This window comes from Grus americana, chromosome 21 (genome assembly GCF_028858705.1).
Source record: "Grus americana isolate bGruAme1 chromosome 21, bGruAme1.mat, whole genome shotgun sequence".
In the NCBI taxonomy this organism is placed as follows: Eukaryota; Metazoa; Chordata; class Aves; order Gruiformes; family Gruidae; genus Grus; species Grus americana.
The window spans coordinates 8571314-8589163 of record NC_072872.1 but is presented as its reverse complement, the minus strand read 5'-3'; the positions used below and the strand labels follow the sequence as shown (position 1 = coordinate 8589163).

At 42.4% G+C, this 17850-nt stretch overlaps 1 protein-coding gene across 4 annotated transcripts; it reads left to right on the top strand.

The window, feature by feature from the left end:
- Positions 1 to 477: 477 nt before the first annotated feature.
- CEP104 (centrosomal protein 104) lies at positions 478 to 17760 on the top strand. 4 transcript variants are annotated; one of them, XM_054849628.1, is made up of 22 exons: positions 478 to 729; positions 1252 to 1425; positions 1742 to 1880; positions 2551 to 2616; positions 3012 to 3088; positions 3257 to 3425; positions 3641 to 3799; positions 4425 to 4673; positions 5525 to 5728; positions 6282 to 6449; positions 7141 to 7314; positions 8874 to 9050; positions 9341 to 9547; positions 9963 to 10079; positions 10696 to 10732; positions 11209 to 11290; positions 11862 to 11970; positions 12282 to 12420; positions 12856 to 12923; positions 13784 to 13874; positions 15098 to 15242; positions 16778 to 17760. In XM_054849628.1, the coding sequence occupies exons 1-21, from the start codon at positions 617 to 619 to the stop codon at positions 15232 to 15234; spliced, it is 2856 nt and encodes a 951-aa protein (XP_054705603.1). In that variant the 5' UTR covers positions 478 to 616; the 3' UTR covers positions 15235 to 15242; positions 16778 to 17760. The 4 variants fall into 4 exon arrangements, 3 of the variants coding, with proteins under 3 accessions (XP_054705603.1, XP_054705604.1, XP_054705605.1); XR_008580097.1 differs by having other exon boundaries at positions 479 to 729; positions 15098 to 17466; positions 17576 to 17760; XM_054849629.1 differs by having other exon boundaries at positions 479 to 729; positions 17305 to 17760.
- Positions 17761 to 17850: the final 90 nt, after the last annotated feature.

Here is a 17850-nt window from a genome sequence, read left to right as displayed (position 1 = left end):
GCCGTGACCCCTCCGGGGCCTGCGGGGCCCGCCTCGACCTGCCGCCCCTCCTACGGCGAAGCGGCTGGGGCTGGGGAAAGGAGGGAGGAGGGCGAAACGAGTACCTTAATATCACTACGGGCCGGGGGGTAGCGGTGGCCTTTGGCGCTTGTCCTGCCTGTCGTTGCTTCCCTGCCGCCGTCCCTGTCAGCGGCCTCGGGGTGTGCGTCGCTGTGAAACGGCGCTAGCGGGTTTTGGGAAACTTCACCCTGTTCTTGGTTGTTTGGTTTTTTTGCCTTCGGCTCAAGCATACAGGATGGTACGGGTCGCACGTTTGGAACTCGAGTTTTAAGCTCCATCTTGGATTAGCAGATTTAATTGAGTTAATTGGCAAAGTGCTATGCACGTTAGCTAATCTGTCATTTCACTAAGTACCAATAAAACACTCAGCATAAGAATATGGTGCAGTTTATGGTTTATTAATGAAAGGAAATTTAGATTGCAGTCATCGTCTCCTGACTTGATGGGCCACAGGATTTAATTCTTTGTCTGTAGTGTTTCAGTGTTCTTTTATTGTCCTTCCAGGGATTAGCTTAAGCCTGAAACATCATTGCTTTGACTAGCTCGCTCCTGCAGGATGCCACACAAGATCGGGTTTATAGTTGTTAGTTCATCGGGACACGAAGATGGCTTCAGCGCGAAAGAGCTGATGGTGCATGCACCGACAGTGAACGGCTGGCGATCGCCCAGGTACTGCGAGCGGGGGGCGGGCATAGTTCTGCAACGCTGAGTTTAAAGTGAGTGGGAGATCTACCATGTGTGGTCAGAGTAGTTTACAGCATCCCAGACTAAACTGATTATAAATCCCAAAAAGTTATGGTAGTCCCATGGAATGCTTATCCTGGGGAAAAGAAGCACCTTGTTGCCACCTAAAGGCATAGCGTTGCATTTAAATAAAGTCCTTTAAAAGAAAAAAGGGAACTATTTTTGTTCTTGTCAGTTATCTTGGAGTTTGCAACTACTTTGGCTTAGTGTTAAAAATTCTCAGCACACCTTCTGGATAGGTGTGGGGCACTTTAACATCCACATGCATGCGGTAAAGCGAAGAGTGTTTCTACTCTACTCCTCGGTTTCTTTTTACAATATTTGCAATGCTAATTAAGCTGTATGAATTAAGCTATAACAGCTTTGGAAAGTTTCATAATTAAATGTTACTCAAGTTGGAAGTGCTTCACTTTAAAAAGTCGATTCCAAAATCGTTTGTGTTTTCAGACTCTGTCAGTATCCCCAGGAAATTGTTCTGCAGTTGGTGGAGAGATGTCGAATACGAAAGCTGCAGTTGCTTGCTCACCAGTACATGATTTCAAGCAAAATTGAGTTCTACATCAGCGAAAGCTTGCCTGAATACTTTGCTCCTTATCAGTCAGAGAGGTTTCACCGACTAGGGTAAGTAAAAAATGGTTTTATTACCTGAATCAGAAAGGCCTCAGGAGGAAATAATATTCATTATGCTTTGCATGCAGCATCGCTACGCTGTGCTGCAGGCAGTAAAGAGGTTCCACGCTTGCTTAGATCTGTAACAAAAGCTGAAGACGTAGGCGTGAGAGGCGTGATGCAGATGAACACTCTTGTCAGATGACAGCACACGTTGTTTCGGTTATGAAGGAGTTTTAAACCTTATTCAAGTTCTAACCCGAGGAGCAAAAATACAGCTGCGTAGTTGTAAATTTCTCCTGCTTACTTGTTACATTTTCCTTCTCAGTTATGTCCCTCTCTCGGACAATGAAAAGACGGATTTCAAAGCGCGAGAGTTAAAATCTGTGTATATGGATGCAGTTGGCCAGTATCTGAAGCTGATTTTCCATAAAAATTATGTCAATAAATACAACTTATACAGTCAGGTAAGTTGGGAGTCCGTACTCAATAAGCTAGGTGAAGTTTCAGTAGTGCAGAAGAGGCATAGAAATCTGCTCCCTTGATTTGTAGAAGCTAAAAATGTTGCTTGAAAGCTCCTGGATTTATTTTTGGTTTCTTTTAAAACTGAAAATACAAATAAGAGGTTTTAAGTGACTTGGAGTCATGACCAAGCGCACACAACGTATCCAGAACAAATGAGTCAAGCGCACATTCCATCACTGCCTTCCATTCTGAGTTTTAGACTACGCAGCAGGCTCTGTGCCAAAGACCAAGTACTTCCTCTGGGAACAGTGTTGCGGTTGCTCCAAAGCCGCTCTTAGTCTCTAGGATCTGATGCAGCATGAAGTGGAGGGCTCGTATAGCCATCCTGACAGAGAAAACGATGATACCTGCCTCAGTTCTGCAGCGGCTCTTTTCACTTCCATCCCAGAAAAGGGAACAACTGATGACTCTAAATGTGGTCTGTAGATACGGTAACACATTTTTAAGGAAGCGTGAAGTACATTTAGCACTTAGTACTTTGCTTTGCTTCCATGCCACCCTGGAGACCACAGGTCTTTTTTTTCTGTTGTTCATTTATTTTGTTTCAGCTTTCATAAGATACAGAAAAAGTAATGACCTTACACATTTATGTTTTCTTTAAATCTATCCCAGGTTGCCCTAGTAGCTATAAACATTATTGGAGACCCAGCAGACTACAGTAATGACAGCAGTAACACTGTAAGTGCGAAGCATCCCTGTCTTTTTACTGTTGCTATGCGTGTTCAGTTACAGGGTTCTTAGGGTAATGGAATGCATCTTTCTTCTGCTACAGTTTTGTGCTGTAGCAAAGCTGCCACAAATTGATTTGTTATTTTTTAATGTTATCTCAAAGCAAGGAAGCTCTCAAAAGTTGACCGTAATTTGTGGGTACAAAAATAAGACATTATCAATTGGAACGTTTGCATTTTCAGCCTCTCCAAGTCCTCTTGTTTCAATATGCTCCAAAACATAAGGACTATAAGTTGCATAGCTTCTGTTGATTGTGGCCAGACAGGATTTCTGTCCCGAATGCATGCTTGATGTTGATGAATGTGCATTAAGATACCTTTTTTCTTTCCCCCCCCCCTACAAAGCCTTCGAGAGAGAAGCTGATAGACCACTACTTAGGAATTAAATCAGATGATCCTGCCTTAGATGGAACTTACCATGGGTAAGGATGTTCTTTTGCACATACCTTGGCAAAATGTCTACTCAGTCTAAAGTAGTTCTCAGCTTCTAGATTTTGCTAGCTCCCTGCTAGTGAAAAGAGAAGAGGTATGCTCAGCCTCATCCATTTTGGGTTACCTGAAAGTTTGTTTTATTCATTTTGTATCTTCAGGAAACCTGACTCCATTTCACCTCTGGATGATTTGGCTTTTGACATGTACCAGGATCCAGAAGTTGCTCAGATAATACGTAGGCTGGATGAGATGAAGCGTGAAGCTGTCCGTCATGAACGCTACGATTACGCCAAGAAACTCAAACAAGCTATTGCAGACTTGCAAAAGGTATCATTGAAAGACTGTTTCTTAAGCCGAACAATGTTCCAGTGGTCCACCAGGGACCTTCGTGTTCATATGGAATCATGATGATTTCCAGTGTATTTTCAAAATAGTAATTTTAAAATCTGAGAGCTCGATTTAACAACTTGGCTGGAAAGACTGAAACATAGGCATGTGCACAGTAATGTGATTCCAAGCTAGCTTGTTATACTGTCTTCTAGGTAGGAGAGCGGCTTGGACGGTATGAGGTGGAGAAGCGCTATGCTGTAGAGAGAGAGGATTATGATCTTGCTAAGAAGAAGAAACAGCAAATGGAAGCATACCGCCTGAAGGTATATCAGCAGCTGGAGCTCCACGACCTTCTGGATGCAGAGCTGATGGTGGGTGCTCTTATTCCCATTCAGGAGGCTTTATCGTGTCATAAGTAGAACTGGCAGAGCAGCCACAGTAAGTTCAGGGAGTAGGAGTTGTCACACAGGTATTTTGTGACAATTACATAAGGATTTGAAGTTTTCTGTTTGGATTGTGGATTTCCCTAACTGAAGGCTTGCATGTGGCATGTTACGAACATGCTTAGTTTTCCATAAATTACATGAAAGTGCTGTGGTCTCAAGCAAGTGACATTAGAATCCTGAATGTTTTGCATAATTTCAGGGCTACCCAATGTAGATTCATAGGGTACTTTCTCATATTTTGAAGGGGTATAAGAAGCTTTTGCTGTTAAACCTCATGGCTAAACATACAGAATTCACATGAGAAAATACAGTTTTATGTTGTTCTCAGAACAGGAAGCTATAATCTCTCCACACACACACACATCCACGTAGAATTATTATCCAGTTGTTTCATAAAGCTGCACCCAGTGGAAATGGTTACATGTCTGTGAGCGAGGTCCGGTATTTACTTGAAGGCAGCAGAATCTTGACTGTCAGGGTTGCAGCTGTATTAACTGTGATTTTAGTACATTGTTGGCCTTGCTTTACAAACTCTCTTTCCCTTGCTCAGATTCGAAAACCACCTGAATTGCCTGTGGAGTCTCTGATTTATACTGACAATCCTCAGCACACAAAAGCTGCAAATTCACCTCCTTGTGAGCACAGAGAACGGCAAAAAAGAGCGCCGTGGAGAGCACAGCCTTCACTGGAAGAGAAGTCCGTGGATCTCACTTGTGCTGAGCCTATTGTTCCCCATCGATCCCCTCCTCCTTCCGTGACTCATCCCACAACCTCTGGGGAAGTGTTTCTCAGAGGAAACGTGAGTACAGTACCTCTGCTACTGCAGAAATCTGTGGGAGAAAATGATCTTGTATTCAGCCTTCCAAAACAAAAAGGTCTCTTGTGGTTATTCTCATGGCTTGTATGCTATCTGAAATCAGCTGTGTTACTGAGCAGTGCCTATTGTATCATTGGCATTGGTCTTTCTCTTTCCTGAATTTCTTTGGAAGCTTTCACAAATGTTTATTGCAATTGAGGCAGAAAGGGATTATACCTGCTTTACAAACAGGTGAACAGAAGGAAATAGATACTCAATGACTAATCAGGGGGCACGCAGCCAGTAGAATGGAAGCTGAATTCTGCTTGCTCCACTGATGGCCACAGCAGCAAGCAAATTTGCTGGAATGTGGTTGTAGGGTAAGAGTCTCACTGTCACCCTACAGTGAGAGCGGAAGAAAACCATGGTTTCTAGTTAGCCTGATCTTTAGGTTTTGCTGCTCCAGCTTTTGGCAATGTTAGGGAAGACTTGCATCGCCTCTAGTAGCAGTAGTGTTCTCTCTTAACAGGATGTTGACTTAAACTAATTTAACAAATAAGGCTTTATGACTTGCTGGCTTCCTATCAACAAGTGACTTCTTCTGTGGATGCATGTGCTTCCACAAAAGGCGTTTTGTGTGTGTCTTATTCTATAGTCAAGAATAAGTTTTATTCAGAGGCACTGATTCCATTTCTTCATGCTGTTGTTAGGGGAACTGCAACACCTGTACTTAATTGTCAGGCGATACTGCTTTGACAGGGGGGAAAAAAATGCATTGAGAGGAATCCAGTTAGTGGTGAAACAACTTCCCATTGAAGTCATTTCTAGAATGGCAAATTTGTCTTCTCTGTTAGGTTGAATTTTTACCTTATGATGAGAGACCTCTTCCAGCTGCCTGTAAACAGTCTGATGAAGCAATTCCGTACCTTGAGCCGGAGAGGACTGAAGAGGAGATCAACGATACTCCAAGCGGTGGCATTACTGGGGAACCAGAGCCGTTGACTGAGAAGGCACTGAGGGAGGCCAGCCCTGCTATTGAAGTTTTTGGAGAAGCTTTGGTAAAGAGCAGCGAAATAAATGCATAGATTATTGTGATCTGTGTTGAGTTGATTTGATATGCGCTCTGTCAGCAAAGACCTACTGATACGGCTTTTATGTGTTCAGAGCTGTTACTTCAAAATCTGAGATGGAAATTTGGCCTTGGATACATGGGTGCCTGTTTTCAACATTGAGGTGATGCTGTAGCTGTTATGATTGATTACTTGACGAGCTGTTAAGCAGATAGTGTCCATTAGACTGCTTTAGGCTACGGACCTGAGCAGAATACCTGTAACTTGCCACTGTGAGTGGTCTTTTGTAGGGAGGGAAACCATTACTGTGTCTGAAATGGTTCTGTGAGTCTGACCATTGATGATTGATCCATTTTACTCATTGTTTTTCCAAAATATGTGCAGAAGCACCTCTTAGTAAAGGCCACATTCCTGTAGCAATCATCTGGGGATTTCACGCTTAAGTTCATATGTGCTTTTGAGGCTGTTTCTGTATGTACATGTTGAATAAATGTTGAATTCAGCATTGACCTTTTAAGAGAGAAACTTGTTCTGCGTTCAGGTTTCAGGAGCATATTCCAAAACGTGGTCGTATCGCGAAGATGCATTACTGGCTGTATATAAGAAGCTGATGGAGACATCAGTAAACACTCCGAAGGACGATTTAAAGAACATGCTGAGGGCTGCCATTTTTCTTGTAAGGAGAGCCATCAAAGACATAGTGTCTTCAGTAAGTTGTGATATGTTTGATAAGAAATGCTCAGTGAAGAACAAATAGCAAAAATTGTAGAACCACGTGGTTGACACGCTTTAAATAATTTAAACAAATAGTTTGTAAAACTACTTTTGACTAAGTTTTAAAAAAACCCCACAAAACCAAATGCAAACCGCAAACCCAGTGAAATGTCAGCTCTTAGTCAGGTTGAAGGGCTGGGCGCTATCAGGCATTCAGCAGCATGGGAAATCCTGCCCTGGGCTGAGTGATGTGCTTGAGAAACAACTACTGACGCAGTATCTGCGTAGTGTGGTTCAGCCTTTTTTTTTTTGCCTTTTTTTTTTTTTTTGCCTTTTTTTTAAGTTGAAATACAGCAATGAAGTTACTTTTGGTTTCCATCTTGAGAGATTACAGTTAGCCTAAGGAGACATAGGCTTTAAATAAGCCTTAAACAACAAGAAAAGAAAAAAATCAAGAGCTGTGTTACTCTTTATAAAACAAATCCTGAAGCCTCTCACCTAAGCCCTAGCGATACGCTTTCTGGAAGAGGGCTACCCGAAGTGGCTCCCCTTAAGAGTGTTACTGTATTTTGAGTTTCCTGTTGCTGTTGTTCTTTCAAACTACAGACAAGATTTTACCATCTTGTCTGACAACAAGGATCTGTGTGGTAGTTTTGTTAAGTATTTCCTTTTTCTTTTTGACCTAGGTTTTTCAAGCTTCCCTGAAACTTTTAAAAATGATCATTAGCCAATATATACCAAAGCATAAACTAGGAAAACTAGAAACTTCTCATTGTGTGGAAAAAACACTTCCAAATCTGCTTTCTAGAACAGGAGACTCTTCATCCCGTCTTCGCCTTGTGGCTTCTAACTTTATTCAGGTAGGTGCTTTTCCTCAAATTACAGTTTGATTTGCATTAAGAGTGGAGATTTGCATTTGCAAGTGGAGAACATCTAGTCAGACTTGACTTCATGTCCAGAGTTTGCTGCCATAAAGGGTTCCGCCTTATAGGGAAGGCAAAGTAGCACCAACTTAGTATCTTTGCAGTGTGTTTTCTAGCAGGGTATCGTCACCTTTGTTGGGGGGACAGTGTAGGGAGATGCCTGCTGCTGCAGATGCAAGAATGGTGTCACTCTTGTGTTTTTCTTGGTTGGAAGTGGTCTACAGGGATGCGAGCAAGAAAGCGCAGCGTAATGCTCAGACTGTTGCAATTTGATTGCATTTTTGACAGTCATCTTTTGACAGTCAGCTACGCCAAAGCATAAAAAAGATGCCCCTTTAAAAGGACACACTCCATTCCTTGGTCAGCATTGACAAAGAGCAGCTGTGAACTGCTGCTAGAGGATTACAGGCTCTATTTTCCAGTAGAATTTGGAGGAAAGAATGGTGATTCTGTGTGAAAATGTGTTAATTCAGTCCCAGGAGTGGAGTGGAGTGAGTCACTGGCTCTGAGTTACTTATTCTTGCTTACATCCACACGTGGAGGGAAAAGACTTTTCTTTCACTGTAGTCGTACTTAGAATGTTAACTGGGTTATTGTGTGAAGCGTTCTGGTGTGTCGCTACAACCCCAAAGGTGACGGATTACTTTACTACTACTGCTTGGCATGTTTATAATAGATTTTGTGATTGAATGAGAAAGGAAATGAGACATGGTTACAAATGTATTTTCATAGACAGGACATGGCCTGGAGAGAAGGAAAACATGTTTATTTTGTATCGCTGCTAATAGATGATACCCTGTCTGAAAAAGCAGTTCTCTAGGGAAGGTGCCACGTGTTTCTAGAAAGCAGCACGTCCAAAACGGACAGGCTGACCCAGCGACAACTGCATCTAGCCCTCAGGACGAGGGGCTGCAGGCCCCCATCCTCTGCTGGAGTGTCCACCAGTGGACAGCAACTGGGCAGAGGGCTGCTTTGGGCTAGTAAATGTTCTGCTGCCCATCAAGAAATAAGCAGTGAGCTTTGAATAACAGCAGAATTCAGCCCTTAAAGTTATTTGTGAGATAGAATGAGAAATAAGATGGCGTACGTCTTCTGAACCACTCTTGAAATCCATCTTGATGCAACGTCAAGACTTTGCAGCCTTTGTGGCACTTCTTATCTAGCTTCTCCTCAGGTAGTTCAGTGTAGGATGGAATTCTTGAAATCCTCCTTACAAGCCAGTTCTGTAAGGCTTGCTCATCTGAGACTGTCTAAGATTTTATCAATTTCTCTCTGATGCCAAAAGCAAGACCAAACATCTGTATAATCTTCTTTTTAAAACCTTGCAAGTAACTTCTGGCTGCTGAAGGAAGAAATATGCAGCTACTTCTTGTGGGAGGCCTATTTCATTTTACTGAACTTGTTCTAAGTAACTTAGCATAACCCTACTTTGCAAAGATGTTAATTTTCCTCATGTAGCATTCCTACGCACACACGGACTCTCTGTATGTTTACAGGAAATGGCACTGTGTAGTGAAGTTAAACCTCTTCAGATTGTTCCAGTTCATTTGGTTCAACCATTAAAACCAAACTCCCCAACACATCTGGCAATGAGTCAAGTGGAATTAGTGGAAAGCCTCTTGAAAGAGATGGGAACCGAAAACTCTGGGTTTACCATCGGCAACATCATGAAGGTAGGAGTCTGAGTTCACAGCACCTGAAGCTTTTTCTGTTGTTGTTTTAATAGGGCTTGTCTGTCTGTTTTGGAGTGCTTGAGCATCTTGGAGGTGACAGCACACCTTATGAGGGAGCAAGATGCCAATAGGGGGGAAAAAGAATCACTAGGTCAAAAAGTGTTTGCAAAAACCTGTCTACGTGAAGATTTCTCCCACTGCAGTGAAAGGATTGTCTTAGACTAATGAACAAGTCTTTAGAACCCATGTGGGAAAAGAGGCATAGGGTTTTTTATTATTATTATTTCCAGTTTGCAGTGGGCGCTTTGGAACACAGAGTTTGTGAAGTTCGTGATGTAGCGCTGCGGATTATCTTCAATATGTACAGGAAGCACAAGGCTGCTATACTGGAATATCTTCCTCCAGATGATGCAAGCATTCGCAAGACTGTTCTCTATAAAACACTCTTTGATGGATTTACTAAAATAGATGGTAAACTTTCTGAAGCTGAAATTAGGGTACGTAATAAGATTGTAGAACATACTTTAAACATTGCATTCAACCGAGCAATGTCCTGATTTCATACCTAGATTAGATGCTGAATGACACACGTCGCAGAGCATCTTAAGGTGTGATGTTAACATGAGGTGTAAAAAGCTGATGTTCAGTTTATTACGTAGACTCACAAATACTGCCTACAATGAATACAGAGATAATCCACAATTCTGAAATAATACACAATCCTTTTGGAAAAGACACGTGTACTATTTCATGCTGCCTGGCCCTGGAAACAGCGTGCCCAGAGGAAATGCTCTGTGTGTCTCCCAGGTTCGTACAGAGGAATCTGTACGCATCAGCTGATGTGTTTTGCAGTCTCTTCTATATGACAGATGGTTCAAAAACTTTTGTGATTGAAAGAGTCTTTCTTGACAGGCACAGAGAAAGGCAGCAACAGAAGAAGCAGAGAAACAGAAGAAGGAGGAAATAAAAGTTCTGCAAGGTCAGCTGGCAGCTCTAAAGGAGATGCAAGCAGAAGTTCAAGCAGGAAAGGTTAGGGTGGTTTGGGTTTGACTTTTTTTTTTTAATACTTTTTTCCTCAGGTATTGCACGCCTAGATAATGAACATTGCTGTTGTCTTGTTATAAACTAAAAAAAAAAAAAAAAAAAAAAGAGAGACTCCATGACATATACTACCTGACTTTCACTCTCAGCAGTCCAGCTTAAAATTTGGGGGTTTATTTTTCCTAACATAGTATAAAATTTGGATTCTTTTCTATAGCAGCTTTGTCTGTTGTATGGTAATTTTGAGTGTTTCCACAGTCTAAGTGTTTCTGTACCGTCTAGTGTATGGGAACTGCACTGAGTGCGTCAGGGCCCTCTGGAAGCATGCTGTGCTGTGCTCCCAGTCAGTCTTAGATGCGAAAGGTAGTGAGCTAACCCAAAGCCAGGGAGTTCTCCATCCAGGCTGTTCTCCATCTGCAGAAGGTTGCTGCCTCAAGGCCTGAGAGATTGCTGTAGGACCAGAGGCAGGAACGTTGTAATGCATCAGCTCTGCTTCTAAGCTTTTAATTCCAGAGACAAATCAGGATATAATCTGCTCACTTTCTCCCTGGCAAGCATCGCAGTCCTTAAGGACATTTCTGACTTCAATTTCTTTATTCGATAGGAGAAAGAATCTGGTTTTCAGAAGCCAAAGAATCAAGGTAGGTAGTTTCAAATAGTATTAAGAAGCGTAGAGGTATTTCAGGATGTCTTTGAAACACTGTAGATGCTTAACAGATTATTGAATTATCTCAGTGAAAAACATGCCAGAGCGCTTCGGATTGGCTGAGTCTCAGCCTGCTGTAAGTTCATGAAAGGGATCATCAGCTAACTGGTTAATTTCTCACAAGAAATTAGTAAGCCTTGGCTTGGAACTGCTTTAGATTTCTCCCCAGCCTGAGGCAGATCCTCTACTACATGTAAAAATAATCACTAAAATATGTTGGTTGTGGATCACTAAAGCACTAGTTTCCTAACTGCCTTCGGGTCTGTTGTCTTTCAGTCCTTGGTTACCGATATGGCAGCAGTGTTCTCCTGTTAGGTTCTTTGCCGTTAAGGTCTGGAGAAGCAGTATTTCTAGGCCTGCACAAAAACTAATTAAAATGTGATCTTGGATTTAATTGTTCTCTTTTTTCAGGTTACCAGATAAAAGAAAGCCCCCAGCCTGCAGCAGCAGAGATTCCAGATGACCATTCTTCTGTTGCAGATTACTTGGATAAGTAAGTTAGATGAGCAGCTTGATATAACCTGCAGGCTGATAATGATAATATTTCTCCAGTGGATCGCAGCTAATACCTTCAGCATTTAAACAATGAAAAAGAAAATCTAACAGATTTGGAAATCTCAGCAGGCAATCCTAGATGTTGAAGTTTTAAGTTCTCAGCGTGACCTTGAACTTGTTTTCTGAGTAGTTGCTCGTGGGGTATGAAATTGCCACAGTTTCATGTTCAACTGCCAGTATAAAATAAGGCAAAGCTTTCATGCGTACTGCAGGATAAGAGCATAGAGAAACGCATTTGAAAATTCTGGGGCCATGAAAGTCGTTTTCAGTGAGCTGTTCTCAGAGCTTTGTGGAATTATCTCGTTCTAGGTGAACAAGTGCTTTCTAGGTGCATTTACCATGAATTACATCATAGCGTCTGTTTGTGCCCTATCCTAAGGTCAGTGCTATATAGGGAAAATCAGCTGCGCCAAAATGTTAGCTATTTTTCAGAACAGTTTCTAACAGGAGAAACGAGGATCATCCATTTCATTCTGCAATGTTACTGATGCTTGTATTTTTTTCCCTAGCTTATGTATTTTTTGTGGTGAACGGGACAAATCCTTCACAGAGGAAGGATTGGATCTCCATTACTGGAAACACTGTCCTATGTTAACCAGATGTCAGCACTGCAAACAGGTGAGACGTAAACTTTCTAGAGCTACTACAAGACATTAACTGCTGTTACTCTGGTTTTAGGGCGCTATAAGATATTCAGCGTGAAGGTAGATGAATTCTGAACGCAACCGTGTGATCTCGGGTAGTGCCTCTTGAAAAGAGCAGCATTATATTATAGCAGCAGTATTAATAACTGGACTAGAATTTCATTTGCCTTTTGTCACTTTGGAAAGTGAGATTTCACTTCCATAACCCACAGAAGCGTGTTTTTCAGTACTGTCCTTACTCAGTTACAGTGCAGATCTTCAGGGCTGCCTCTTGCTGTGTTGCAGGTGGTGGAAATAGCGAGCCTGACAGAGCACTTGTTGACTGACTGTGATAAGAAGGACAGCTTTGGGAAATGTCAACGATGCAGCGAGGCCATTCCAAAAGAAGACTTGCCCACACATATTAAGAGCAAGACTTGCAATCGTGAGTAGTTTTGAACAGGAAGGTTGAACTTCAAAAGTCAAGTCAGTCAGACTTGCAGATCCTGTGTCTTTTGGGCAAGTCAGACCACTGCTGTTTAGGTACTGCGCTGTGGAGTAAGTAAACTCTCAGGAAGGAACACTTCTGGAATAAGTGCCTGAGTCTCCCAGTGCTTGAAGTGCTTCGCTTCTATGAATGCCTGCAGGGAGGACAAGTGAGGAGAACAGACAGGCTCTAACGCATCCTTGTGGATTAAACCCTGTCGTTCCTTTTGATCCTGTCTCTATGTAGATGATTAAACGCGGGACTTCTTTGAGAGCAGTTAGTGATAATAGGGTGGGAGCTGGTTTAGCCACAGGGTTGTTGTGCAACTTCTCGTCTTGGATTTGAACTCAGCCTTTCTTTGCCATTCTTACATTCTTTTTCTAATCATTTCAGCTGCCAAACCAGAAAACGTGGCAAACCATTGTCCATTGTGCCATGACAACTTTTCCCCGGGAGAGGAGGTAAGACTGCCTGCTAGGCTGGTCTGATTTTGTTATGTCACTGGACCGAATTTGTGTCCTCTTCCAATGCTGGCTTACACCCAGTGACTTAAGAAATTACCTGGATTCTTGCCAGGGTCTGTAACCGCTGTCCCACACTCCAGGGACCATGCTGAAACCTGGGTCGTTTATCCTCAAAGGTGTATATGGGAACCACAGGGCTGCGGGCTATTGGGTGTCAGTCTTTCTCCTCCTGCATATTGTAACCGAGTCTGAAACGCTTGCTGAGAAATGTATGTGGTGTCTGGATTTGGGGATCTTTAGGTTTTTTTCTTGCTTCTGCCCAGATGATTCTTACGAGTGAGAGACTTCACATAGCGTCTAGTTTGAAGAGGCTCTCATGTTTTCTTGTAATGGCAGCTCCTGCTCCTTCAGGTTGCTCAGCACTTTTAACTATTATCATAGCCTTGTAGTGATGCCCATGCTTTTTCAGTTTAAAATACGTATAGATAAAAAGATTTTTCCATGTTATTTCTATATTGTTTTTTTCCTGATTTGAACTCAGTTGTTAATGAAGAAAGTTTAAAAAACAAATGGAACGTCACTCATTTTTAATTTCTAGCATCTGACTGGGATTGTTTTTCTTGCGATCTACCTTGTAAGTTACATTTAAGAAATGGATATATTAATTTCTATTCCACTTACTAAGTCATAAGATGTTTGTGCTTTTACGAGCAAGCAGATTAAAATGGTATGCCATGAAGCATATACAGCTGTCATTTTCCCCATCTTTTAAAAAGTGTGTGCATACTTAGTGACGAGATAAAAACTGGGCTAATTTTGCCACTTTTGTAATATCGCTTCTTTTTAATTGACTGTAGGCCTGGAAGTCTCACCTAATAGGCAACGATGGCTGTAAAATGAACCAACGGAGGTTATCCACCATAAATAAAACTCTTCTGGTGCAGCCTGGTAAGATGCTATTTTACAATAACGATGATTATGGGTTTTACTATGTTGCCTTTACTTAAGTATTTCATCCTGGAGAGCAAGCTGGCTCTTCCTTATGTGTTCATCAGGTCTTTTGCATTTGTGTAACCACAGTGATATTTCTGGTGCTGCCGTAGACTGCAGTCTAGTATACTGAGGGAGCAAATTCTCAAACCTGTTCAATAACAGCAATTTGGAAATGAGGGCATTAGCGCGGTTCATCAGGGAAACTGCCATCTTTGATCGGTTCAGAGGTTTTGCTGCATTATGGTATGACCGTGACTGGCACAGTCAGCGCTGATACTAAACAGTTAACTTTCTGGAAAGGTCCTGAACGCTGATGCAGAGAACCGAGAGCCTGATTTAGCTTTTGATGTCCAATCAGAGGATGCTAATCTAATCCTAATTAGAAGATGAATTGAATAGTTAGTGCTGTGTAGTGCTTTTCCTTTTCAATTCCGACCAGGAGCTAGGCAGAATTTATGATTCTGCAGCTTCTTTACCAGCAAAGAGAAATTGATGCTGATGTCAGGTGGTTTTTTTAACAGTTGTCTTTTTTTATGAAGCACATGCAAAATCCTTCTCTTTCCTGAACACAGAAGTTAAACAAACAAGCTCTTTTCACCACCTGCAGCACCAGAACTGTTTTGGCCGGTAACATCCAAAACCTTTCCTCCTTCAGACTGTTTTCAGAGTTCTTTAGTCTGTGGCACGTTCAGGTCGCTGCCAGAGTTGACCTCCTCTGCCTGATACCTGCATTTCACATCTACTTCTGGAAAGTTCTGTTCAGTTGTCTCTTTCAGCTGTCGTAAGGGAAGGCCGTTACACTCCACACTTTCCAGTCTTGAACTGGACCTACAATCACATCTGTCTGTATGTCTGTCTTCAGCTTTGCTGCTTCTGCTTGCTAAGGAGAATGCTAGTTAGTTTGCTGCTGCTTAGACTTTGGAAACATAGAAGGAACTTAAATCCTGCCTGGATACAGCTAAAGCTCCAGAGCAATTTCCTAGGGATGGGGAAGGAACCCTGACCACGTAGTCCTACCACTCCTGGTGAGAGACGCGCCTCAGACTGGTGCCTGCCAACTTTGAGTTGCTCGTATCAGTCATTCAGACTTAATATATCTTGAGAATCAAAATGGGAGAAAAAATACAAGAGTGGGACTAGAGGTGCTTGCAATAATGATCTGTATTTTCTCTTCACAGGCAAAATAGGTGGCCAGCGTTTAAGGAAGCCAGGTCCTTCAGGAGCAAAAGCCCGACCTCCCTCTATAGGAAGCAAGATCCCAACCCCAAGAGGGGGCCCAAATAAAAGCCCTGGCAAAACATACTCAAAGCAATGACAGGACAAGTATTCTTTCCTTTGCCTTAATAACTGGGCATAGAGTTGATAATAGCTACTTAAAAATCTTGGGCAACTCATATCATCTTTCTCGTTTGACTGCTTGGGGCTGTTTATCAGCCTTGAGCAGTACTCGCCTGGCCTGATAACTTGTGCTAGCTGTCTGTGCGGCGCTGTGGCTTTCTCCTAGAAATGTGCATGTTAGAGGTACGCGTGTGTTCTGGGGCCGATCCAGCCTGCTGTGTTCCCTGCATGGCACCAGGATGGCCGGGCACTGGGCTTTGGCCAGTGCCTCATATTAAAAAAACTCCTCCATGAGTGTGGAGCTGACGTGGCCACACAGCGTAGCTGCTCTCGCAGTCGGCGCAAAGGCTCTGCCCTGTTAGGGGATTACTCCGGGGCTGTGGTTCCAACACTCTGGGTTTGAGATCCAGATCCAAAAGCCACGGTCAGTTGTGTTTTGCCTTTCTTTTTGGGAAGAGCAAGAAACCTGCCAAGCAGAAGTTGTACTGCACTTTCTGGACGGACAGAGCAGACAGGCATTTGTTCTTGTGTGACGCTTGTTTGCAATGAGACGTTCTGAAAGCTTGGGAAGTCATACCTGTGTTTGCTGATGTCATCACCTGACCAATGTAATAATCGCAGAATATATTGCTGATAGTTTTCTGCCAAAATTGACTTTAGAACTTGCTGAAAGTAATAGCGGATGTACAGTGAGCAAAAGAGGCATGTTGTAGTCGCGCAGGTTCATGTGATGTGACGATGATGTTGGTATGTTGGCAATAAGTGCCTTATCAGTCCACCTGACAGGAGGGTTAAGCAAAACTGCAAGTGTTTGGTACGTAATAAGAGTGTGTATCGATGGAGCTACTGTAAAAATTCAAGTTTTGCTTTAAAATCTCAGAGGAAATTCTGAAATACATCCCCAAGAAATGCCCCCTTAAAGAAAATGAGAACAGCTTAGCGGGGCTCTGAAAAGCTCAAATTCATAAATTTAGACCTTTTTTTACTGCTTCAGCGTACTTTCAGCTTGCTTCTAAATCCAGCTCTGATACTGAGTTTCTCTAGTTAGATCTTGATTAAAATAAACATCCATAGACTACAGCATGGGAGCATTTCATAGCTTCAAAGAGAACAAATTCTGTGAGGACCCAATGGATGAAGCTTTGTACCTAAAGCAATAATCCTGACACTTCCACTTGTACCACGGGGGCCGTTGTTTCCCAGGATAGAATTAACTGGTCCCTCGTTGACGTACCCACGGGTACAAGAATGTTTGTGGTAACAGAAGTTTTAGTTTTTTGCTCCCACGGAGCCAATTTGCAGTCCAGTTTTGCATATACAGCACTGGTTTTCTCATAGGTGGGTTTTATAGTTTTTGTGCAGCCTGTCTACAAGCTCGTGAATTTTGCAGGTAGATTGGCATGCTTGTATTTTGAAAGTTTTTATATAAATGGTTTCTTTACCTCTTCCAAATATATATATCAATAAATATACATACATTAGGAATATATATATTAACATATATATTTTTTTTTTTCTAGTTTAGCGACACATGTTCCTATTCGAGAACGGGAACTGTACCGTAACCCTCTGCAGCTTTTTCACTGCAGAATCTCGGGCTGGAGATTCCTGCCTCTTCCCTGCCCTTCCCACCCACCGTCCCTACCTAAGGAGCAGGAGAAGCACATCATGGAGCCTTTGTCCAGTGGCTTTTAGAAGACAAACGCATAGGCAAGGGCACCCCACTTTGCATCTCAGGGCTTTGTAATTTTTGTTCAAATCCAGAACAGCTCTTTAGCGACATTTTAAAGAAATCATTTAAATATTGTAGAGTGCAAAATGTTCACTGAGATTGCTGGATATCCTTAGACTTCTCGAGTGAGGTATAAAGGTAATATTAATTACTCGATGGTATGGATTGCAAATACCTTAGAAGTGAGAAAATGGGAATTTTTTTGAATGTGAAAGGACCGTCTTTGAGCATAGTAGTACCACCAATGTAATTTTTAAAGAGTGATTTCACTGGGCTGCTTCATTTCACTTAATAAACAACCTGTGTTTTCTGCAGTGGCAAAACAAACACTGGTGTGAAAAACAGCCAAGTTTGTTCCTGTGCGATGAAGTCTCGAGCGAAATGTTCCAGAGCAAACATGTCATGCCGGTGCAGTTCTGGCTAACGGAAAGGAGTTCTCCAAAGCGTTGGCCTGGAAAACCTCAATCGGCAACAGTGGTACACCATTATTAAAGAAAGAGCAGACTGTGTGGTGCCCAGCTCATGGGCTTTTATCCATCCCATCTCTGTACCCGAATGTCAACCATGTTGTTTTCATCCATCCTAGCTGCAGAGACGACTTGAGCAGCTGGTGTCCCTGCGAGCAGGAGTTCACCGAACCTCCAGCGACTGCTTGGATCCCGCTGCCCTGCGAGAGCTTTTATATAGATTTTGGAGAGGCAGATAAGGTGTTTAAATCCTAGAGATTTTATCGCTGTCATTTAAAGAGAAAAAGGCACTATGTTAAACACTTAAGTTACTTTTGTTGCGCTTATTTAATAAATTTGTTGAGCGAGTGCGGACGGTAGCTCTGCCTTTTCCAGCCGCTAGAACAGAGCTGAG